Genomic DNA, 26,095 nt, shown 5'->3' on the forward strand with positions numbered 1-26,095 from the left:
AGTGTGACGTTGCTTTTGGAATCAAAACTAGGCTCACTTTTCAAGACATTTTTTCTATTTGCTGCAATAGCAGAAAATGAATGATTACTTTCAGGCAAATAATCATTACTGCATGTTTGTGCCCTAATCTAAACACCCAACATAACATTGTTGTGTACTGTTTACCTGAGGACAGGTGGAGGAAAGGAGAGAGTGTGACAGCAGTTTCTTTCCAAGCTGTTCTTTCATGGCACCGCAGCGGGCGAGTCTGACTGACACCTTAACCCTCCCCAGGGGATTTGTGGGATTGTGAGTTGAGTGAAGGATTAGGATTTTAACAGCACATGGCAAACAGTGTGTCTGTGGGTCAGTGTGTCAGTATATCAGTGAGTCAGTAGGCTTTTATTTTTCCCAGACTAGGTCAGCTATCTGCTTTTCATCAGCGGGGCCAATGCAGTTATTTCCTAGTGTCAAAGGACCTTTGTACTTTGATGAAAAGACGTTCAGAATCATTCACATTTAGACAATATTTCACTGGGATTTGCAATCGTGAACATTTTCATCTTCTACAATGTGCAAATAATAGCCTATCGTCATTTTGCAGCCTAACCAAGAAACCACATTTGGAGTTTCCAAACTCCCCCTGAATTGGGACACGGTCAGGGTGCGTAGTATCGAACAGTCTCAAGTAACTAATTATTTACTATTAACACTCTACACTGTTTTCACTTTCTATGTGGTTTTCTTCTTGTTATTTATTTGTATTATTAGGAGGAATAACCCAATTAGACCATATTTTAGCAGGTCAATGCTAAATTATCACCGATGAATTTGATCACCATTTGACACACTTGGAGAGGAATATGAACAAACAATTTGTAATACAGCACCGCTGTTGGCTGTAGAAGGGGCGTTGGCTAATTTTGGCAGGAAAGGACATTTTATTTTGACCTACTGTTTTTGTCAATTTGAAGTCAATGATTCTTAACAACTGATCTTTCGGGCATTCACTTTGAGTTGGTTTCAAAACATGCAACAGTGGTTTATGTAAATGCTGGAGTCTGTATATCTTATTCATTCTCTTCAGCACATAAATGTGTGGCTGTGTGCTCTTCAAAAAATAGCAGGACACACATTCTTTACAGTTCATAAGCTTGCCAAAATAAAATACACTTATTGTTCTTTTGTAAAAATTGATTGTTTTCTTCTATATCTTAGCCTTTTAATGGTGAATGTTTGAATGCTGCTACTCTATGCCACTTTAAACTAATTTAAGTGATTTCATTTTGTATTGTTAATTTTAGCTGGTTTAACATTGAATATGTAAAGGTAACTTCGATACATTTCAGAGTGTGTATTTTTGAAAATCAAATAGATTTTTACCACGGGAAAAAGAGGAAGTTTCTCTGATAAATGTGTAATATTATTGGAGAAAAACTGGCTTTAACTGACAGATTTCATAAAATTTAACAAACTGGGGTTTGTTTATGAAACGGGAAGACTACCAAGAATGGGTAGCAAAGGGAGTAAACCAGTTGAAGGGCCACAGGGCCCATTGTTGATCTCATGCTTTCAAAATATGGCTCTCATAGTTTAAAACATTTGTAAGAATGGTGTGATGAATGTGATTTCCCTGCAGGAGAGTCGTTGAGTAATTCTGCTATTTTAATTCTGCTATTTTAATTCAGCTATTTTATACTATTTTAATTCTGCTATTTTATACTATTTTAATTCTGCTATTTTATACTATTTTAATTCTGCTATTTTTATAATGGTACTTCAGACTCATTTACATCAACACTGATTATTGTGCTGTAAATGCTCTTATTCTGTCTAATCTTGTACTAATTGTTATGTTTTTGCTGTGAAGCACTTTGGGCTGCAATTCTCATATGAAAGGTGCTATAGAAATAAAGCTTATTATTATTATTATTATTATTATTATTATTATTGTTATTATTATTGTTATTATTATTATTATTATTATTATTATTATTATTATTATTATTATTATTATTATTATTATTATTATTATTATATCATTGTCTCATCTTTAGATTGGGATCAATCCCAGATGCAAATGCATGCTGTGAAAATGACAGCATGCCAAGAGACTCTGTCAACTGTTTACACACCAAACACAGACGGTCCATAAAGCCACTTCCACTGTTTGTATAAGCAAACATGCCTTTGTCTTACAGGCGGTGCCAATGTGTTTACATGGCGGAATACCACTGACTGTTACTCGTGTTTTATCCTTTAAGTACTTGGAAAAAAACCTCAATACTTTGTAAAAAGCATTGAGGGGAACGTTAGTCCTGAGTTTTCTAAATCAAAACACATTCTCACTGTCAAACTGAAAGTGGTTTATTTTCTCTGCTGGTCAATTTAAGTTGTATACATTTTTATAATGACCGTTATTCTTTCTGCTCTACGCTGCAGTGTGTTGTCATTCTGGCTAAAGAGGAGAGATGATTAAACATATCATGGAAATAACCAGGTTGATTTAAAATATTTATTTATTAAAAATATACTTGAACTGTAGTCATATCCAGTCAGCACATTGTGACAACATATTTGCATTTAATTGCTATTGCAAATCATTCATTATGCATCAAATATAGCATGATATAAAAATAAAGACAATAATTACAACTTTAAATTGACACAAAATTCAAATCCTTGCTCCATTTCCATCAGTTACAGTATACAGAAAGCTGTGTGCTCTGCAAACACATGCAATACAACACATTTAAACTCAACTAGAGGTTAAGAAAAAAAGATGATTGACATTTGCTTTCTGTTGGCCGACAGTATCTACTTTTTCTAGGTAGATTTATAAGTAGTAGAACCTTCAAGCTAAATGTGCTCTAAAAATACAGTAGGGTGATAAAGTGCATAATAAGTTATGTTATGATGGTGCCTCAATGTCACATTGAGTTGTGGGACAGGGGGTGCTTGCAAGATAAAATAATACACAATAAGCTTATAATTGTTTTACATAGGTTGGAAGAAATAATTCAAGAGCAGCTTTTACAGGCAACAAAGAGGTGAACAAAGTGTGTGGGCTATTTGGACAGAAATGTTATGAAAGATCTTGGTATGTTGGCAAAACGCCCCAACTTATTTACCCTATAATCTTTCCTATGTATCACGGCAGTACAATTCAGTTTGCCAACACAGCAAGGACAAATCCATGAAACATCCAGAAAGCAGAAAATATCTTTGGCTTTTACACGTGGTGTAAATATAGGCGAGAAGTAGACAAGGCCTGGGTCTCAATTCTATACTATAGATGTATTTGGTACTAGCAGTGAAAAGCTTTTGTAGTTGGTATACAGGACAGATTGTACTTTATAATGCTTCCTAACAGGAAAGGACACAAGGCGTGTGCTGGCAGGTTTTTGAATTGTGGACTCTTTGTCAAATTCAAATTTGAAAGATTTGCCAGCTGTTGCATCATTTTCTACCCATTTGTGAGTAAAACGTGTTACATTGTAAGGCAATAGTGCCCATCACACTTTAGTTATGTTAGTATGGATGCTGGCATTTAAAAATAAAAAAACGTATACTCATACTTGATCATTTTCCAGGTACGGTGTGTACTGTACATACACTCTTGTAAGTTATAGGACTATAAATTGTGCTATTGGGATACAGGAAGATGTTTTTTTCAAATCTCCAAAAATTATTACCACATTGCCTTTGGCTGGCAAGCTTCTAATTTTATATCATCCAAGAAAACTTTAGACTTTGAGATATAAATGCCAACGTGCAACACCACATGCTCAGTGACCTGCCTCACAGACCTTCACATTACCTGACACTGAAGCAATAGCTAAATGTTTGCTCACGCTGCGGAGAAATGACCTTGGGTTCATATGCTGTGAGAGACATAGTTACCCAACTGATTAGTCCACTTGTGTAAATAATACAGTGGAGATGCTGATCAAACATATTTCAACCTGCATTGCAGTGCCGCGTGTGCTCCGACAGAACTCAGGGCGGATTGTACCTGTTCAAAAACTGCTTCTCAACACAACTTCACAATAAAAATGAACATTTTTGTGGGGTGGAAATTCAGAAAAGGTCCTACATAGAATACAAATAAAAGTTCATATGAACATTGTGTCACAGGTCCACATAATTAGTCATGAATAATACTCAATGGATTCTCTTTGGTATTTAGACCAAGATGACTTGATTCTCGATGTCCAAGTTGCACTTTGTCAAGACGAGTTAATAGAAAAGGCACACTTTAAATCAAGGATCTCTTTCATTATTTTTAAAGCCTTGCTTTAAAATGGCTTTATTTAGTTAGGCTAAGAAAAGGTGCTGATAAGTCATGGAAATATAACAGTTGTGTATAGTGCAGAATTTAGAGTATATACTGTATCTTGCAGTGGACACTGTGACCATTACATATAAAAAATACTATAGCTGATGTTTTGTAATTTCCTGAGATTCATAACACATTTTTCTTTAGACTGAATCCCAGCAGCAATTGTGAAATGCAAAATAAATAACCTATAAATGACAAAAATAAAAAAGGTTTGCATGTATCTCTAAAATGTACACTACAGTGAAGGCTTCATATTAATCTCTTTGTGTTTCGTGTGACCTCCATGAGCAGTTTCTTTAATATAAGCGGGAGTTATGGCCTGGTCACCACTATAAATGTTTTAAATGAATATCACATCTTTTTGTTTGCTTTGTGTCTGCCAAATGTTAAGGTTCGTTTCTATCCTCTCTTCAATGAATGCCTCTGACATGTGGATAAAGATATGTGTCTGCATTGAGACGCAGTGTATAATCTCATTTAGATTCATTCATGTGGTCCTAGGCACTCAACATTTTATCTCCAACTAGCTCATTATATACTGCATATTAGAAGACTTGCTAAAACAATTCTATGTTAACTATACTATGTCTTCAATAATCTGTCCTTTATGTACATCCACAAGACTCCACTATCATATCAGGCACGTCCGTTTTGACAATGCTGTGCTGGGAGTTGAAGTACACCATGGAGAGTGGCCGTCGCTCAGTGGGAACACAACATGAAGATGCAGCCGTGTTAATGCCGTTGACTTTCAGCTGGCTGAAGACAGTGGTATGGAATGAGGATGCTATGCCTGGGGAGCCAGCCAGATGTTGGGGGCACTGACCCATGCAATAGTTCATATGGTAGCCTTCAGGTGCAATGATCCAGTCATTCCACTGGATATCCTTGAACTTGATGTAGAATTCTCTCTTGCAGCACACACTTACTTCTTCACCACAATGCAACGAGCGCTTCCTGAGTGTGTGTTTGGAGCGGTCTTCACGGAGACGTACCTGGGCCACCAGGAAGGGCTTGTTGGGGGTGTCAACAGAGTCACTTCGGGAGCAAAGATTTTTCCCATCGTCATCGCAGCTGACCTCCAGCCGCAGCTGATGCTGGCCCCCATCCAGGAAGGCCTGCAGGGTGCGTGTGATGGGGAAAGTGTGCCAGTTACTCTGCTGGACCTCCAGCATCTTTTCCATCACCAGGGTGCGGTTAGAGCCTGGCACTCCACCTTCTGCAGAGAGGAAAACCCGGGCAGAGAGGCGGGAGTCTCTATGGTAGTCTTCAGAGGAGCGGGCGTAGATCCACAGAGAAGACTGGAGCACCTGGATACTCTGGCCACGCTCCTGCTGAAACTGGAAGGTAAGACTGAGGCTGGCTGCATCATCACTCTCTGTCTCATCTATGGATCAATGACATTTTAAGAAAAGAGACTGTTAATATTTTGGAAATGTTATAGTCACATGTTGTAAAACCAACTGGGAAATCATTTTTAAATCATGTTTATAAAGTAAAGCTGCAGATTAATGTAAAATTTAAGATCTACTTCCACCTATTTCAAGTATTTTACCTCATCACTATGTTATACATATATGTACACTAATATGACATATTATACTCTTAACTTAAGCGTAACATTTTTTTGGAGCTGTACAACAACGTAAAGTAGGTAACAAGGCAATCGGAATCCATTAACTTTTGTCCATTTTGCGCACTGACATGCGTAAAGTGTAGACAACATGCGTTCATGTGGTATTTAGTGCCATATACTGTAAGGGAAAACAGCTTTATAGTGTAAAATGTGAATAACAAACTTACTTAGTTCTGCAAAGCTGACTATTTCATAGCCTTGATTGTTGGTAGGTCTACTGTTTTCTAGTTCAAGAGTACCATCTTGTCTGACGCGCCCCGAGTGCAGTTTGCGCAGCGCAGTGAGGAGCGATGCCCGGGGAACCGTCTGAGTGATGTTTGGTCTCTCTTTCAGGTGCAGCTTGTCCAAAAGTTGCTGCTTGACGAGCTCTATCATCAGCATTTCCTCTGCGCTTTTGTCCATCATCGGCAAGCCACATGACGCACAGCCCAGGGAGCAACTGACCCAGAGCCCCTGCAACAGCAAGGGTGCCAAAAATAAAAAATGAAAATAAGGCGTCATCTTCGAGTCGGAAGTAAATAAATGCATTTATGTGCTAAACGTGCGAAAAAGTACAAATAAAAGTCTTCAAATCCTTTTTTCCTGAGTTGTTCTTTGGAAGTCACAAGTTTCCCAAATGTTGTCAGAGCTCCTTGTTGACAGCTGGAGGACACCGTGAAGACAGGAGTTGAGCGAAAGGAATGGTGTTTCACCCAGCCGATGGAGAAGATATCTGGGGTAATCCACCAAAACTGGTGACACGTTGGAGGGACGCACCAATGAGCGCATCGGGCCACCGAGGAAATTATTGGCAAAGCATCAGTGTGTCCTGCTCTCACGCACAACACAGCACAGCACATGCACGTACGCAACACCTACACACGGAATCAATAAAACTCCAGTCACTTAGTAGTGACTACTCGCTACTTTGTATTAATAAAGACGACTGTCTATTTGTATACATTTCAGGATTAAGTGGATGTAATAATGTCGTCACCTACGTTTATCACAACAGGTAGTTTCTGTGCCACGAAGCAAGATAGGTAACCTTTTACAACTCTTGCAGATCAAAGTTTATATTCAGTGCCCTTTAACCCAGTTACGGAAAGCATGAGCCACACAGCCACTAAACGTGATGAAGAGCTCGAGGCTTTGAGGTGAGGGACTGCATCACGGTATTTGGAACATGTTCCGTCATGTTCCTTCATGGTGGCATAATATTATACTGTATAATGCCGTGTGTGTGTGTGTGTGTGTGTGTGTGTGTGTGTGTGTGTGTGTGAGAGAGAGAGAGAGAGAGAGAGAGAGAGAGAGAGAGAGAGAGAGGAGAGAGAGAGAAAGAGAGAGAGAGTGACAGTGACAGAGACAGAGAGTGTGTGTGTGTGTGTGGGTGTCTGTGTGTGTGTGTGTGTGTGTGAGAGAGAGAGAGAGAGAGAGAGAGAGAGAGAGAGAGAGAGAGAGAGAGAGAGAGAGAGAGAGATAGGATAGAGAGAGAGACTAATGACTCTCTGTCATTTTGCCCAGTACAAGTCTTGTCTGTTTGGGTTCTCACGCATTTTATACATCTGCTAAAAAGAAAGTTGTGCTGCACTGAAGTACTGTACTGAATGAGTGAAACATGTTGAATGTAGTAACATGTTGTTAATAAGTTATTGACTACCATTTCACAAACTTGGGTAAGGAGCCCTACAACCATGCAAACAATGTATGACTTTTAAAACAATTTACAAGCTACATAGGCCTACACATAATGTGCAATAAAGTGTTGAAAAGTGTCACTGCATGTGCTGTCCTAAAAGAGGACACTTTTGAATGTGTATAGCTTTTCATGTGGACACATATAAGACAATCAAGTTTTCTCAGAACGTGTCCTGAACTCTATAAGTGTATCGTTAAAATATGCAAGTTATACCAGTGGTACCTATAGTTTAGCCTGTAGGCCTATATATCTTTGCCTTGGGGTTAAATATGAGGTTGAGAGACAAGGTCTTAAGGTGGCAGGGAAGTACTTGCCTGCCGTCATGTGGGGAACCTTGGAACTACAACAATTTTTACTTATGTATTGGTCCCTTTGAATAATGTGTAAAAATTAAAAGTAAAGAAAATATTGCATTTCATTCAACATTTACCTAATCATGAACTAAAGATGAAAATAATGTTAAAACGCACAGTCATTCAATTTTAGACTGTTATTGTAAATATGAAGTAGCCCATGTTTTTGACTATTCTATATTCAGTTATACAGGATTTGTTATGTGGGTGATATTCTGTAGAAACATGTGCTTTCATAAAATGCTGCAGTGGTTTAAGATATATAATGCCAATAAACCTTCCTTGCAACCAAAGTGGAGTATTGTCAAAACTGGAGCCAATTGATGATAATCAGATCATCTTTTTTAGCCATATGTGTACAAATACAAATAATTAGACTCTGTTTTTTGCATTGCTCTCAATGTACTTACACAGATATAGACATAAGAGCTAGCAAGGACAATAAAGCTGGAAAAATAACGGTTAAGAATAGAGAGGACTATTTTGTACACATGTGCGTGAAAGAGTAGGTGTTTATATACATATATATTTAAAAAGAACAATAATATTTAAATAAAACGTCTAAATACAAGTCAAGTGTTCTGTAAGTTGTAAACTATACAAATAGTGCAAATGAATATTGAATGGATATAAATTGACTGGATGATTATGTACATTATGTGCATGTATACATGCCCATATACTGTACAGCATGTAATTTGACAGTGACAGATGACAAAACATGTGTGCAATAAAAACTGTAAAGTTATAATATATAATGGGACCAAGTGGATAGATAAGACACAATAGAACTGTATTAATCCTGAAGGACATTCTTGCGCCAGAAAATGACATCAACATAAGAATAAAACACAATAGAGCAAAAATATATAACATGTGTCAGTACTAACACCAGTGCTTAGTAGAATAACAATAAAAGTAGACATTTACATTTAGTAAAATAAGTTGGATGTTTTGATTGTTGTGTGTATATATATATATATATATATATATATATATATATATATATATATATATATATATACACACATATATTTGGTTGTAATATATATAGTTTTTATATGTACTGTGAGCAGTAACGTTAGATACTACACAAACAACTTTACTGTATCCTGAACGTCTCCCTGCGAATGTGAAGTACGCCGCTGACGTAAACTGTCGGTGAGGGGGAAAAAAGTGACGCTGACACACACATACATACAAGCCTGAGCCGAGAAGGGGGAATAGCGTTTTGTTTCTTTTTTCTTTAATTTGTGTCCTTTTATTCTTTGGCGTTTTGTTGTTATTTCGCTGTATTCCTGTAACGACAACTGCCTCGCTCCTCAGCGCTTGCTATCTATCGTTAACGTTCATGCCGCTCTCCCCTCACGCGGCGCTATTTTGACAGTCGGGGTCGCAGCTAGCAGCTGCATTATATTAGCATTGGTAAGTCATTCGGAAAGCTAGCTAACCGTGCCAGCTAGCACCTCCTATTTTGAGACCTGACAGTGCTAATACAAGTTTACAACAAGGTTTGCCTTCTTGTAAACATATGCTACTTTGTTGGCTAACCAGTTGTAATATACACGCTAAGTTTTGTTAAAGTAGGATTGCTAGCGTACACTGAAAAGAAAAGGCTAGCTAGCGGGCTAACGTTAGCTGGGTTTGCTAGGTGCTGTAGGTGGCTAATTATACTCGCCGGAGGAAGCAAGCTAATGCCGTGAGCTAGCTATTGTTAGCGTGTGGGCAAGCTAATATTTGCACTGCCACGGCTCTGACCATACTGCTATCTGTTCTCTACAGACACAACTTGAAGGATTCTTCACACAGACTCGCTACACACGGCCAGCAAAAGGGTGAGCTGAACATTTAAGATGACTTTAGATAACTTATATTCGATGATCCATGATTTTTAGTCCGATGTATAACGTGACGTTAAGCACCATCTTTAAAGTCCGCGTTCTCCATGTCTGACACGAGATGGCCATGTTAACACTTTATCCTTCTAATCTTAGCTGGGAGACGTTACTGAAAGTCGGTGAATGAATGCGTGACTGTGAATGAAGTGATTATCTGGTTTAATCAGAATGAAGTGATTGGAAATTGTTTGTAGCTGTTCATTGCAATCATTCTTAAAGCCCACCTGAGCTGGTGACAACAAGGTGTTAGTTATGCCATTACACATTGGCGTGTACACTGTATGTTTGTGTCCACTGATGGTCAGAAACAACAGCAAAGAATGTGTAAATGTAAATCAACCCCGTTTATATTCATGATTTAATATTAGTTGGTTATGAGGCTGATTTTGAAGTGAGAAGATTTAGAAATCGGTAAAAAACCCGATTAGACTGCTGTGTTTATTGCACTATCGCATTCATGTTTACATTGTGTGTAATGCGTTCTTAAACTTTCTTTGTCGTCCTCCAAATTAAGGTAATACCAATCGTCCAAGGCCTTGGCTCAGTGAGGCATACTTCCTTTTTGATTTATTGAGATAAAACAGAAACAAGCCTGTCAGTCACACTCATTTTGTTTTTCAATCCATGGTTTACAAAGCACACGGTTGAGGAGGATTCAACTAAGAAATAGGGTTTGTCGAGAAAAACTTGACAAATGACCATTGGTCTTCTTTCTTGGCTTAAGCTCAACATTTTGTTACTTGAGCTGAAAATAGATGGCAAAACTGTTGTGTCAAACTAGGTGGGATCACAGCACAGACGCTCGGAGCTGTGATTCAAACATCTGCTCTGGGAAAACAGCATGTGTGTCTGAAAACATAAATATTCATTACAATTGGTCAGTCATGTGATGCACTGAATTGGCAAGTGGCAGGCAAGGACTGCCATTATAGTCACCTTTAAAGTGGGGTTTCTCTTGAAAAATGTCACAATTGGTCTCTTCCTTTTGTAGACTGATCTTTGTGAGATTAAGGAGGTACACCTCCTGAGCAATGTCAGTATTTCTAATGTAAAACATTGGTATACACAGTGCTTCTTATTGCAGCGCTTTTCTCTGCATTAGTACTTTATCCACCTATCTTTCCTAAACAATAGTGAGTAAAATTGCTTTTGTTAGGGTAGTATCATTGAGAAAAGGCTTATCTATAGTAAGATCTGATGAAGGTGAGTCATTGAATCAACAGTCTGCTGTTGCTAAGGCCGGCAATGAGAAAAATGGCGTACCCCCCCCCCCCCCCCCCCCCATACCCTCAAACATTCAAATCAATGTGTTGCATTACTTATGAAATTGTGAAGCATCAATACATTGTAGAAAGTACATTTTTGTGGACAAGTGTAAGATATTTATTTTATTAGTGTGCCGATTGATTTTATTTGTTAGTTTGAAGGATACAAGACTCTAAACAAATCCTTCTTTATTCATACACCAGTAGAACATGTGAGTTTGTGTTGGATGTAACCTACTTGCTTTTACTGTATTCCATTCCTTCAATCAAATATTTATACAATTCAAGATGGACTGTGTAAAAGCGATTTTAGTACTGTATTTTACGGGGCGATGTAATTGAAATAGGCAGCCATTATCCGATAAGACATGATTTGTCAGCGAGGTATCCATATCTTCTTCTGTCTCTGAATTTCTGTTTGCAGCAGCATAAGCAGAAGAAGCTTTTTCTAGAGAGATTTGAAGAGCTATTTATAGATCTCTGCCAGAGCACCAAGCGTGGTGCTGTTGCTGATGCTCCTATCTCTCTTTTCTCTTAACCACTCCTGCTTCTGTTTCTCTGTCTTTCTCCATCTTAGTTTGTTCCCTCTTCTTCTCCTGTTCTTTGTTTTCAGAGCCCCCTTTCTCTTGATAACTTCCTCTGTCAGTCACTGTTTCTCAATCCTATGTTTCCATATCTCTCTTTCATTGCTTGCTTTGATGTAAATTATTGATCAGAGCAGAAGGGAGGCGACTGGTTGCATGGCCGTAAGCCTACCCTCAGACTGGGTATAGCTGCCTGACTGACTTCAGTGTAATTGCTGCAAAGCTTAATGCACAAGTAGCTTTATTTGTTCAAAGATTTTGGCCAAAATAAGCCTCATTCAACTCATGCTAAATCATAAGTCAATAAGAAACTGGTTATGTCCAAAAACAATTGTATGTAGTGAAGCTCTGTTTTGGTCTGCTTGTACGTTTGCTGTCTAAATAATAACCATTTTCATATTGTATCCTTATAACGTTACCTCAGTCATATGCCGTGTATAGAGACTGCATCATCTTGTGATTGTGTTCACAAAAGGTTTATCTGTGGTATCTTTGGCAACTGATCCTTGCTCCACTCCTCCCCTTTATCCTTCCTGCTTTATAAGCCCTTCACTGTCTTCTCTTACTGTCCCGTGAAAGAGGCTACCTGGCGGCCCAAAGGCAGAAGAAGCTGCTTGACTTGGGTTGGTCCAATAGTGCATACCATCCCCTTTATCCCAGTCATGTGGTCAAACATGCTAGGATTGCAGAGTCATCGGTTGGTTTTGAGTCCTAACTTGGTTAGGTAAGATTGAAGGCCAGTTGTGTGCTAAACATCCATCCGTTTGTTTTACAGTACTTCTGCCTTGAATGATCCACAAATCTTGACTGAATTTGAATCAAAGACAGAGGATCTGCTGTGAGGTGACCGTGGCAACCACTGAGCCACAATGCTGCAACTATGCTAAATGTATAACATTTAAAGTGAAATACACTACTATATTTTTAAAAAGAATAAATATTGAACAACTCTATCCTAATGCTGAAAAATACATTGCCTTGCTTATCGTCAAGAGTCAAACCTAAGATTTGCTTCTTATAATATAACTGGCTTGACTAACATTGTGGACAAACTCACAGCACCCAATGAGCTTTTACAGCGATCAATGCATGTTTTCTGCTTCAAATTGTAGCGCTTTAGACTAGAGCAGTGTAGTGTCCTTGGAAATAAAGATGGGAAGATTGACATGCTCAATTATCTATTATCAGTATAATGTCCCAGCACCCGAAAACAAGATTATAGCAGAACTTCAATGCAAGAGCTTGAATTCAAGAGTCTTTACTTTTTTGAACAGGCTTATGTATCTACCAGGCAGTCATATCACAATGTGCTGTCACATATGATGCATTTACAATGAAACAATGAATATACTTTAAGTGAGGAATGAATGAGAAATGGTGCACAGAGGGAAATCTGAAAAATCCAGTAATGACAGTCCTGGGTGCCGATTGGGCGAATAATATGGCTCATTCAACTAGGGTTGAATTGCGAAGAACCAGGTCCAATATTTTAAGAACAGTGATCCCGGAAAGCAGATTGCTAGGTTGAAGTTTAGACTTACTGTGGTATCTTGTACCTCACTGGTTACACGCGCATATATGGCTGACTACTTGTTGACAGTAAAAGGTGTCACTTTCCTTGTGAGTTTTGATGTTCGTCCTAAACTGCAGCAAGCACCTGTTGAATGTACCTGTCCATCTACTCTCCAGCTCGTAGTGGCTCTTTATTCTTTTGCTGCTTTCTGCTATTATATTTATAACTGATCCGCTAACAAAAAAGTGTAAACAACGGTCTATATTTTTAATATAGATTTATTGAATGCTCAAAAGAGATTGCAGTTGCTAATGTCATTGACTAATGCTACATTAGTACTACGTTATACAAAGCAACAGGTAGTTTTTTTATTTCACCATCTCCGGTCCCCTTCACTCGCTGTTCCGTTCCTCTAAAAAAAGGAAAAACTTATTGCTAATTAACAACACAACAACGTCAACAGCGCTTGAGGAACACTTCAACGACTACAATGTAGCTGGCCACGCTTAGCTGCTGTGTTGCTTTGTTTGTTTTAGCTGTCACTCGTATTGTGAACACAGCACAAGGCTACTGGAAGCTGTAGCTGCTTCACAGAAAAAGCCTTAGATTGAAAGCTTAATTCTACACCCAAATGCAAAAATAACTTTGCCTGCTGTTTTATGCAAGGCTTGTGTTTGAGAGTTTTTGAAAATGTTGCCACTATTTACATTTGATTTGATTTGAATCATCAACATCTCGGTGGCAGGTTGAATTAAATTTACATTCAAAGATAATTCAATTAAATTTAAGTTCTTCATGTCTTTTGTGTAAACTAACTTAATTCCTAACCAAGAGCCAACTACGTTAGCTATGATTTGATACTGGGCCTGGGTCACATGTATGTGATCTGGATACTTTTAAACATCAACAGTAGATTTCTCCAGGTCCGTAGTGACTGCTACAACACCACAGAAGATGTGCTATTACCTGAAAAGAAAAGAAAGTTGATGTACCCTTGAGTGTGGAGAAAGAAAAAGAAAAAAAGAAGCATTTCTGAGACATTGAAACGGTGACCATTTATTGCGGCGTGTCCACCTTTACTGACGAGCCATCTAGAAAATAACAGGCCTGGCTGTTTTGATTCAGTTTGTACTCTTCTCGTGTGTTTTGGACTTCACACATTTACAGCAGTTCATCCCTATGGTTCATACCGTTGGTCTGGTTACCTTGCACACAAAAGATTTTCTGCATTTTCATACTGTGGAGTGTTGAGATGGTTTATTAGTCATCCTGGTTATAGCCAAAATAATTCACAACTACTGATTTAACGGTCAAAGACTAACCCGGTCACTGCTGCTTTGAATGTAATTCAAAACTGGAACATTGCTTTACTTGGCCACATTGTTCAGATATGCGCAATAAAACCTTGTTGCATGTCAACTCAAGAACTCAACCATCTATGAGACAGACATCCCTGGACTTATGCTACCTTACCTAGAGCTCCCTGCTGACGTTTCCTTTGATGCTGAACTTTTGACTGCCTCTTTTCCACTGCGTCTTTCAGCTGCTGTTTGCAGTGAAGGGGCTGCAGGGAAAAGATGCAAATATGTCGTCTTGTGGGATTAAGGTTTTTCCGAGCTAATGAGGTGGTTTCATTATTTTCCCCACCATTTTTCCTTCAAGACCCTTTGTTTTTATTATTATTTTTTTTAACATTGCAGCAGTGCTCTGTTTCACCAGCAGCTGTCAGTACTTTGAGCTTATTCAGTTTGTCCACACACAGGCTACATATAACCACTTCATATATTCCCATGAAATGGAGATTGTTGAATGGTGACAGTGTGTGCCTGGATTATATCTTCTTCCTGCCTGCCGATGTATGCCTATGTCCTTTTTTTTTGCAAAAAAAGTATCAAACCTTTTTAATAGAAGTTAGAATAAATGTATTTACAGTAAACTCATATAATCATCCTGCCGTTGTATCAAGAGACACACTGACTGATCCAAGCGGCCCTTTAAACAGCTGGACTTCTTGCGAGCCCTGGTTTGGCTGTCATTGCAATTATATTGTTAGGCAGAGAGCAAACAAGATATGTAAGGGAGAGAGAGAGAGAATCCACACGAAAGGGAGGGTTGGAGGAGAAGGGAGCGGTGCAAACTGTGCGCATGATGGCATATGAGCAGTAGGGAGAGAGGGAGCCAGCTAGCAAGCAAGGCTTTCTGTTTCCCTGTAGTGCGTGTGCTTCATTCAGAAAAACAGAAGGCGCAGTCAAAAACGAGTTGTCTGTCCATTTTCATGAAATTCATTAACAAAACAGAGCTGTTGCTGCCGACAGACAGGGAGGAAGAGAGCAAGCGTGAAGACGAGGAAAGTAGAATGAGCTGAAAAGAGTGACAGAGGTAAACACCCCTGAAACTCTGCTATTTACATGCTGCAGGAAATGGAATTCATTCATTTGTGCTACTTAGTGAGATAAAACTAGCGTTGTCTTGGTCCAGAGCTGCTTCTGCTTCTGCTGCTTCTCCTGCGATAATGTGCTTTTATTTGTGAGACACCTGATTCGATCCGGAGATTCACAGAGCAGGATTCAAATACAGTAAGCATGTGCTTTGTGTGTGTCTTTGTCAGTGGGTCTTAATAATTCGTAGGTGAGATGTAGGCTGTTCATGTGCTTTTCACAACTCTGAGATTTGGTTTTACATCCAGCCATTGCTGCTGTTATAATTGCCTCTTATCGTGACACTTTTCATTGTTGGTCTTTGTAAAGTTCCTGCAGCAATTTTATTTAATTATGCTTTAGTAACAGTTTAAAAATCCCACAATGGGGCTTGCTGGAAGATCGTTCATATAGTATAATGTATATGTTTCTGCTTATATATGTGCAACTAATTTTATCTGTGTCTTAATTTGGAAGGAAAGGTTTTATGTAGATGACTTTACACATTACAGGCTGAGAGACGCTGGTGGTCAGTTTATGTTCGTATATGTTTGTACAGACGCACACAAATCGTGTTTAGTGAGGCAAATGCTGAGGTATTGAGGAATTCCCTTCCACTGTATCCCTGTGTGGGAGGGTGGAGGTGGCTTGGTGGGGGTGGGGAGTCACTAGAAGTAGGCGTCACTCTGCAACACTGTCATACTGAGGAGGGAGGGAGGGGGGTGCAGTTAAAAAGGACAACCTTTGGGCTTACATAAGGCTGCATGTGGGAAGTCCTGTGTTATGAGCCCCTTAAGTTTATCCCCAATGATCCTCTTGGCTTGAAGGTGTAGTAATGGATTATGATAATGACTGTTTATAAATGCATCAGATATGTAAATCTTTTGATCTCTAAGGACAATATATATTTACACAGTCAGTGTTTTCCCCCTTTTTGGGGAACACAATGTGCAGGAATAGAGAAAGAACAGGAGGTGAGAGAGGCAGCACAAGCGTGAGAGAAAGCACAACAGCAGAGCCCTCTTGAATAAAAAATCTGCCGCTATTAATAGCAAGCTGTCCTCATGGCCTCAGCACTGTTTCAGGTTTAGAAGACCTGGCTTTTCCCTCTATTTTCTCTTCTAATGGTTATAACCCTGGCAAAATCATACTCTCAATCCTCCTCATTGCTTCTTCCTTTTTATTCTTTTTTTTTTTTTGTTCACTTGGCCCAGATCTGTCTTGTGCTGGATATTGCCTGTTTATATAAGGACTGCCGCGTGTGCACGTCTTTCAGCAATATAGTAAATCAAGATACATCAGTATCCTAAGCGATGCACCCTAATTCAACTAGCTTGATGTTTGCTCATTAAATGACAATGATCCCACGATTCTACCCTCTTGTCAATTACAAAATTCAAAAGACGGACAACAACCGCAGCAACCCCCAAATTGGATAGAAGCTGCCCATTTGGTGTCAGGTTGCCAGAGCTAATGCTGTTGTCTTCCTGATGTCTGCTAGTTTGCATTTTAGCCCCTTTCTTGAGCAAGAAATTATATGAACATCTTAAAGGGTTAAAGATAGCTACTTAGCCCTGAGTGACACAATGGTGTCCATATTAGCTTGCATTAAGAAATTGTGTGCGTGCATCCTGTGCGTAAGACCATTACCTGTGTTTGTTTGCTTACTTGTGACTTTGTAGTTCTGCTCCCCAGGTAGGTGGTGCTCCTTCAGCCTCACTTCTGCATACTAATTGTAAATGCGTGGGAAAAAGACTGAGTAAAGAGTATGAAAGAGAGGAAGCACGAGAGGGAAAGGAACAGAAGGGAAGAAAAATAAAATCAATAGCAACCCCTTGACTAACTGCTGCTGCAATTGCCTTTAAGTCAGAAGTTCAAACTTTATCTGTATCTTTTTTCTTTCATTTTTTTTTTATCCTCACAATTTTTGTTTAGATTAACAACACAGATGATGTGGACAGACTGTTTGAAACCCCCATGTTCTCTTTTAGGGAGTAGAGTACTCATATCCTTGTCCCTTCTCATAACCTCTGTCTTCTATATGATAAAACGTTTTGCTTCCTCCACCTCCACTATCAAGTTTTTATGCTGTTTCTAATGCATGATTGTGTGTGTGTTGTAGAGATACCCCGTTCAAGTTTTTATGCCACCAATACCGATTGCCGATCATTGATGGGCCATATAGTCTGATTAGTTAGAGCAGCTGGTACAGAAAGCTCCAGACATTTTTCACCACTGTCCTAAAAATATAATTTTTTACATTATATGTATAAGTAGGTAGCTAGGTAATAGTAGCTAGCAGGCATGTGTGTCTATGGAACCCTTTAAGTACACTTATTTAAAACAATAAAATGTAGATAGAACCGCTACCTTACTGTCTGATTTAGGGCCAACATAATAAAGGGGAAATGACAGTGTGGTGCAAATTAGCCAGCCCAATCTAGTATCAGCCTTATGTTCAGGATGGAGAACTTGCTTTACTTGACCAGAACAAGTTTAGGAGTGGTTGTTTCTGATGTAATAAGAAGGTTGTGACGATCGGAGAGAACAGAGAGCAAGAAAAACGAGAAGAAGGTGGTGACGGATTGCTTTCCTCAGGCAGGCGGAGGTATTGGGAGAGGTTGGCTTTTACAGGTAAACAGATGGCATAGCACAGCGAGATGCTGACCTGCCACCGCTGTCAAGTCAGCTACGTGATCTAGCGACTCACTGCCGTGTGCAGTTTGTCTAATTAACAGTACCTCCTAATCTGTGCTGAGTTGCCAGTGTCCTACACAATACACTGTCTCACACATGACATGGGTGAATAGAGCCCAATCTACTAAATTAACAATGGCAACAAATTTCAAAAGCAAAGAGTCAAGACTTTCCTAATTTACCATGCACAGTGTACATTGTGATGAGCATTTTCATTTGCTAAAGTTGAATAATCATAGTAAAGGAAAGAGTCCTTTTTATTATTTGAAGATTAATGGACTCGGTCAAACCTCTCCCGCATAAGACTGCGTTGTAGGCGCTTGTGTTTCATGTGTTGTATACCGATACAATACACAATTGTATTAGTATATGTACAGTGTTTTTAATAAGAGCCAAATTCATGAGTTGCGTCAATATGCAACACTGGGGCAGTTTGTGCGTGCAGCGAGTGCTCTTCTTCCCTGCAGTTATAGTGGGTGTGTATTTCTTTCATATGCACACTGTCAATACAAGTGCTCTTGCCGACTGTCCACGGCTTGTCGACAAAGCAGACTCTCAGAGTAAAATACGGCCACAAAGTCCTGTAGCCGACAAGTTGCGGCCGCCTATACTTATGAACGTAATACAATAATAACACTGAGGCTCTGTTTTCTGAACCAAGACAGCAAACTCTTTATTTCTCCCACATTGTCAACTGCAGTGGCGGCACAAAGCCTGACATACACTGCATTACTGCTCTTGAGAGGGAACTTAAATAATTTAAAAAAAGAGTTATGCTCCGGAAGTTTTAGGTTTTTGCCGTGATATTATTTCAGTATAGTACAGGAGAGATAATTTAACCAGGCATTGTATCAGTCATATTTTTGGTATTGTGACAACACTAGTAGGCTCTTGAAATTGTGTTCCAAACAAATAGGAGGTTGGCAACTAGATAGTGATCTGCACAGCTGTATTAAAATACAGTCCTACTTAGTTGAGCTCACATGTCTATCAAAAGGCATGCCATTTTGTGTCCACAGCTCCTGCAGCCAACGGTAGGCCTGTCATCATCCCCCTACTTTTTCTATTTTAGCACAGCGTCGTCATGGTTGGAAAATGACAGTCGCCTGGTGTAATGGCAATGCAAAAAGGACAGAACATGGTTTATTTGTCTGTGATAACTTACTGTTATGGTCACTGCTGTTTCTGCTTTCTAATGTCCCATAATGCGTGTCATAGAGACATCTTGTTGGGTTTGCAGACCCTGACCTGCGGGTCTTTGGCCTTTGGGATTTGAGGGGACTATATTTAGCTGGCTAGGTGCCTGGGGAACGAAAGAGTGAGGAGAAAAACTGAAGAGCAGTTGAAGAGGGATGCTGGGTGGCAGACTGAGCTGACTGTTGGTTTGCTGGATGGAGGTCTAAATGGCTGGCATGTTGCCTTCCTGCTGGTCATTCGGGAGTGCACAAGCTACATTGTAAGAGACCACACTTTCTGCCGGCCCAACAGAGACAGCCTGGCTGTTTGACTGGCTGGCAGCACTCGATTCTCCATCACTGTTTTGGCATTGCAGCCCATCCAGCCAGCTGTCATTAAGTGTGGCTGTGGCAAATGGAGGTGTTTGTGCAGATCATAGAGGACATTGGTCACCATCTGGACACATCCAGCTGTTGGCCAGTGAATTATTTAACATTTACTCAGGTTACAGCTAGGAGCATCTTTTTTATCATGTAAATAGGGAGTATTAGGGAGTGTTCAGACCAAAAATAGCACAGCATTAGAAAATAACGCAAGGAGTGGCGTTGTTGTGGGTGTGTTGCTACAGGAACCAGCAAAAAGGTGATTTATGCAGTGTTTCCCTACGATTGCAGAAACCCCGCCCCCCTCCTAAAAGAACGAAACAAAATATTTTACCTTGGCCTAATTCATGAACACTTCAGGTCAGTGTGAAAGGCTTTACTGCGTTTGCTGTCATTTACTGATGCGCTAATTTCTCGCCTCTCCTTTTTGTTCCTCTCCTTTTCTCTCTCTCTCCTTTTCTCTCTCTCTCCTTTTCTCTCTCTCTCCTGTGTTTCACAGTGGATGGGGCTTTGCACACAGAGTAGCAGAGAGACGTCATTTTTACTTTAGGCAGACCTCTACTAATATTAGCCGCTCTGTTTCAACAATGTTAGGCTGAAAAAGCATGCATGCAGGCTGAAATCCAATCGTAGTGTTCTGTCGGGGGATGCAGTGACTTAAATCAAGTAAGAGTAGAGCTGTGAGTAAGAAAAAAAGGCTAGGCATTAGGCTAATTTATGCAGTTTAAAATTATTTAGACTTTAGCTAATAGTGGTGACAAGCCTCATCTGCCACTCCCCCCTCTCCCAAGGTAGTCAACCCAGGGAGCACACCATCCAGGAAGTCCAGTTTGAACTCAAATTTGTATTTATATTCAATTTAATGCCAGAAACTGCAGTTTTTATGGTAAACATTGGTAAATGATTTTAATTTCAAACAAATGTTTATTATTTAATACTGTATCAAGAAATCTAAATCCAATACTGTTCAAACAAAGGCATTTCTATATGTAATTTCCGCTCGGGGATCCATAAAATAATCTTTCATTCTAATGGGAGCTACTCTCAATTTAAAATGCGCACTAGCTTGGCATTAGCATGGAAAAAAATAAGTTGGTTCAATTTGATTTAATCAATTGAAACGGTGATTTAAAGAGCAATGTTATTTCAACATCTGCAGAGAAACTGTACTTAACAAGATGCGATCATGTTAGGAGATGGTGAAATTATCGTGGGTTATGGTGCTCCCCTGGATTTTAAGAGTTATGCTGGATGAGAGTAGTAAAGTAGGTAGTGCAGGAAAACCACTGGTTGTGTGTAATTGCATTTGTTTTTTGTTGCCCCCAGTAGGTCATCCATCACACTTGACTATGCTACAGCATGTGCGTCAATCATGGTAAATTGATTCAGCCTGTATTGATCTACAATCTACAGTATTGAAGAGTGGGCAATTCACAACAGTGTCCTAATCATTTGGTTATCATAGCTTTGAAATTTACATTTCTGCTACAACAGCATGCCTTGGAGTTTCCAAATTTTATGAATTGGATTTATTTCGATCAGGCCAGGAATAATAATGGGCTTAAAGTATTCAAATGCTTTCATTTATTTAAACAGTGATTAATGGATCAGACATACTGATTTTAAACTTGCCAGGAACTCCAGTTGCTTCTCTGAACTTCCTCCAGACTATTGTTGCTCCTTTCACTGTTTAAATCATCAATCGATTTAGGATTGTGGCAAAGTTTGGTTTTGAAACTGTTTTTGCTGAGTTTATAGTAATTTGTGATGTCTACATTTTGTTTTGTGTTGTATTGTGCATCAGAAAGACAAAACTCAACATATTTGCAATGAAGCTTAAAGGAGTGGAATTTCTCTGGGTGTGATCGGCGAGCAAACAGGACGCTGGGAGTGGAGTGATTACAAAATGCTTTGAGGGGGAGTGGAAACTGCTGCTCTCCACTCCGCTCTCAAACAGAATAGGACAAAAATATAATAGATATTTGGTGAGAGACACAGCGAGCAAAATACAGTAACAGTTGGTGGCAAACAGTAAGAGATAGAAATGGACATTTACAGACTAGACATGGACGTCTGAGGAAGTTGTATTGGCTGCAACATACCTGTGGCCAAGTCATTGGCCTTACAAATGTGTGACCTGGAGGAAGCTGCCTAACGGGGTGATTAAAATATGCACCATAAGCTAGAGGCACTGCCAGTCGGCTAAAGACCACCAGCTAAATGGAGAGAAGAAGAGACTGCTTGAGACATCCAACCGAAACTGTCCAGGAGCTTGTTACTACTATGAGAATATCTGGTCCATCTTAAAGTGCAGCCTACCTCTTTAGAGAGCCTGAACTGTTGTCGTCGCTAGTTGTATAACATTTTAAAAGGTTTTATTATCCGCAGTGCCAGCGGGAGTCAATTTAGGCCCAGCGGTTCAAAGGCAAGTTATCACTATCACAGCTATCGCAGCTCTAACTGGTACTGTGCCAGTCAACAGATTAGCTATTGATTACCCTTCCATATATCAGATACACATCAATCAACATTTCTGCATTTCGTCTATTGCTTTCTTCTTGTTGACATGAGTTATCATTGCCCTTCAAACCTTTCCCCACTGTCTCTCTCTCTTTGGCTCTCACTCGCTCTTTGGTGGAAAACACCACAGACCATTACAATAGAAAAAATAAAATAACACAATTTCCCCAAAAAAAACAACCAGCAATGTTCTCAGCCAATCCCCAATAACCCATATATTTGTCCAAATGGCCAACCCTATTGCAAATGTGTTACATCATTATCTATGCCGTTATGTTAACAAGTCGTCAGTCGTATGTTAAAAATTTAAACTTGAGTTTATCCCATTCAACACAGACTTGCCCGCGCTGTCTGCCAACAGTATTTGTCAAATATCCAACGGCCAACAAAAGATTGGGGCGTTCTTGAGCATGTATTACTGCTTCTGGGGAATTCACCTCTCAGCATGCATTGCATGTAGCATCTTCAATTATTGTTATGCTTCCAGTAAAGTTTTACGTTACGTTAAAACTGGTGTCCCATGATTTACCGCCCCATATCACCTAGCTTTTCAGATAGTATTTAAAGCTGGGTCAGTACTTAGGAGTAATACTCTCTGATGCATGCAGACTTCACCTGTGCATATCTTTGAGGGAAGGATAGTTAATTTATCTCTGCTAAGACTTACTACCTCATTCTGGAGGTCTGTTCTTGTGTCTGTGAGCTCAATCTGTTTAGTTCAAGGTTCAGCTCCACCTGACCTGATAGTTAGTCACTGCTCTCATCAGGACAGAGTGGAACAGAACTGTCTGCAGTCAGTGTGAGACGGGAGTCATCGCCAATCTGCACAATCTGCACATTTGAAATAACTGTTTGCGAATTACTCTCATTTGGATCACTATGTAAGCCACATTAAGTCTATGTGTACATCTGCAAGCCGTGTGTGTGTGTGTGTGTGTGTGTGTGGTGTGTGTGTGTGTGTGTGTGTGTGTGTGTGTGTGTGTGTGTGTGTGTGTGTGTGTGTGTGTGTGTGTGTGTGTGTGTGTGTGTGTGTGTGTGTGATTGATTGATTTGTGTTTACCCAGTGATAAATACTCCGGGCCTTGTAATTGGGGAAAGGAAGGAGGTTGTGAGAGAGAAAGGGAGAGAAAAATATGGGGGTGTTGAGGGATATGGCTGCTTTTCTCTTGGTGACAGAGCCTGTTGCCATGGAGCTGGTCCTCCTATTGGTGGAAGTCTGGTCCAATCGCTTAACGGCACAGATTGTTTCATCATTGAGAAGTTTTTCCTGTCTCACTAGCCACCCCTTGCTCCTCCATCTTTCTCTCTTCTCTCTTTTTTTCCTCCCTCTCTTCCACTCTCTTTCACAGCTTCTTTCTTCTCACAGTAAAAGAAGCTGATCAATTACAAGGTTTATAACGAGTGCAGGAGCTGCCACCCAATTTCATTTTGACACTGTTATTCATTTTATATCCGCAGCTCAAGTTGAGCTGGCAGAATCTTTCACAAATCTCCTCTGTACTTGAGACGACTATATATTGTATTTGAACATTTTCCACCTCAGCAGTTCAAGTTCAGTCTTCCAAGTTTTACATGAATGTAGTTTTCTCGAGTACTATTGCATCCCAAAACCCAAGAAACATATACAATTTAGCATAATTAATATAAATGAGTATCTTTTTTCAATTCTTAGGTGCAAATATGTAATTCATATATAGGCTGCGTACCTTTCCTGAAATTGTGGAAAGTTTTTTTGGGAAAATTGTCCAGCTTGATCTGTTCAGTTTAACACTACAGCTCCGTCAAAGCAGAGAGCCGCTTCTCGGATGCTTCTGAAACGCACTGCGGCGACACAAACGCATAGTTTTTTCTGTTTATTTGGCTTCGCCGCTGTGAATAAATGCTTAAAATGGTAGGGAGAACCCAGATGGTTTTTAATTGCATCCACACTTTGGCAAAGTATACGATATTCCACGTTTTAAATTCGATTCCTTTTTTATTAATTAATTTTATTCTGCTATTCTGTCAGTTTTCTGCATCACTCAAATCATAGGGCCCTAAAAGTGTATTATCATATGTTAAGAGTCATGTGCTATTAAAATGGCATATGAACAGTATCCATTTTGCAAATTGAAACTGTAGAATGTGCTCTGGTAGTGTTATTGACACGCTCCCTCAGGGTTCCCTCTTGATAGACACACTGATGAGAAGTTGCCTTCTGGGCTCAGTATTGGACAGTACATTGGCCATTGATTGCACCAAAATAGAACTGCATTAAAGAACAGGGATTTCCTAGTGCTTAGATTAAAAGTTGCTTAAGGTGTTGAATTTTTCAGCATTGAAAACATCATGTTGTGTATTTTGTGGTATTGTTTCAAGTGTTTGTATGAATTACACAGTGTTCTTTTAATCTAAAAGTTTCCCACAACAAAATGTAACCTTTTAATTTGGTAAAAACCCAATTTTTATTTTAGCTCTGGCATCAGACAAATATATTTCCATATCTCCAACATCACTGACGGGGTTTTCTCCATGGTGACTCATTTTTTGTCTTCAGTTGTTCCTCTGAAGCATTTTCTTTTGCTGTGGTTGTTCACACGTTAGATTAATTTCTGCCTCCACTTGTCTGTGCACAGTTTGTCACATGCAGTCTCGTCATTTGTTGAGGCAATTTAAGCCCATTTCAGACATGAAATATGTAAAATTGCTGGCTTCCTCTATCTGTTAAAGTGATGGCATTATGTCATTCCTACAGAGAAGACCTTTATCCATATTTATCCTATTGGTTTGCAGTTAAGAATGCACTTTTATGTCCTGCTCCCTGTTGTAACAGGAAATGTACCATATCAAAGTAAAGACAAACACTTAAAGACATTAATGACGGAAAACATTTCTGGATCTGTTGTCTATTTTATATTAAAGTGTTTTTATAGTTAGCGGAAAATACTTATTTTTTTCTTTTATCATTTTCTACATGAATGAATGTTATTATTTCATAATTATTTTTACTTCTTTAATTTTGGCCCATGAGTAATTCCATATTTCTCTCCTTCACCCACATTCCAGCACTTTTTCTTTCATTCATCATTAATTCATGCAGGATCAGGATCCCCTCTCTTTCCTCTGCCATTCGTTCATTATTCAGAAGGTAGACTGGTTCACACATACCTCCTTCTCTCCACCCCCCCCACTTTCTCCTTGTGTTTTTATCCTCTAGTCTCAATTCTTTCTTCAACACTTTCTGTATGTTCCCCCACACGCAGCAGAGAATTATACATAGGATATAACTAGTGAAAGCAACAGAGAGAGGGGGACTTGGAGAGAGCTACAGAAAGGTAGGTAGGTAACTAGGGAGGGAGGGAGGGCAGGGAGAGAATGAGTCATAGCTCGTCCCACAGGACTGAGTGGGTTGGCTCAGTGGAGGAGGATGGCGTCAGCAGTAGGCCTGACAATTTTAAGAAGACACATTAAAAGAGGAAGAAAAAGGAGAGAGAGACAGAGAGCTAACACTTGGAAGTGGGTGGATGGAGAGAGATATTGATGGGAGGGGTTGATGTGGAGGGGGTGGAAGGCAGGAAGGGGTATCCTCATAGCATTAAGAAAGAAACGAGAGAGGAGGTGGAAGGGAGAAAGACAGAGAGAGACGTAGATGGAAAAAGAGAAATCCTGTCTTCC

At 39.5% G+C, this 26,095-nt stretch overlaps 2 protein-coding genes across 11 annotated transcripts in view; one reads left to right on the forward strand and one right to left on the reverse strand.

The window, feature by feature from the left end:
- Positions 1–4,926: 4,926 nt before the first annotated feature.
- Positions 4,927–6,485, reverse strand: LOC115008624 (inhibin beta B chain). The gene is made up of 2 exons (XM_029432328.1): positions 6,125–6,485; positions 4,927–5,708 (listed from the first exon to the last, which is right to left on the reverse strand). The coding sequence occupies exons 1-2, from the start codon at positions 6,483–6,485 to the stop codon at positions 4,927–4,929; spliced, it is 1,143 nt and encodes a 380-aa protein (XP_029288188.1).
- A 2,675-nt stretch (positions 6,486–9,160) lies between these two features.
- r3hdm2 (R3H domain containing 2) overlaps positions 9,161–26,095 on the forward strand; it is a 51,720-nt gene continuing 34,785 nt past the window's right edge. For 9 of the 10 annotated variants that reach the window (XM_029431245.1, XM_029431247.1, XM_029431250.1 and 6 more), the window contains exons 1-2: positions 9,161–9,413; positions 9,771–9,823. The gene's annotated coding sequence lies outside the window, so the exon portion shown is untranslated. Of the gene's footprint in view, positions 9,414–9,770; positions 9,824–15,490; positions 15,628–26,095 lie in introns of those variants that run through there. The other variant, XM_029431244.1, reaches the window with a different exon arrangement.

Source organism: Cottoperca gobio, chromosome 5, assembly GCF_900634415.1.
Source record: "Cottoperca gobio chromosome 5, fCotGob3.1, whole genome shotgun sequence".
Classification (NCBI taxonomy): Eukaryota; Metazoa; Chordata; class Actinopteri; order Perciformes; family Bovichtidae; genus Cottoperca; species Cottoperca gobio.

Bases quoted from the DNA above. Each gene is read 5' to 3' on its own strand.
- LOC115008624 (XM_029432328.1), bottom strand. From the start codon at position 6,485: ATGCATTTATTTACTTCCGACTCGAAGATGACGCCTTATTTTCATTTT. The intron at 5,709-6,124 runs GTAAGTTTGTTA...ATTGATCCATAG, and splicing joins AGTCAGCTTTGCAGAACTAA to ATGAGACAGAGAGTGATGAT.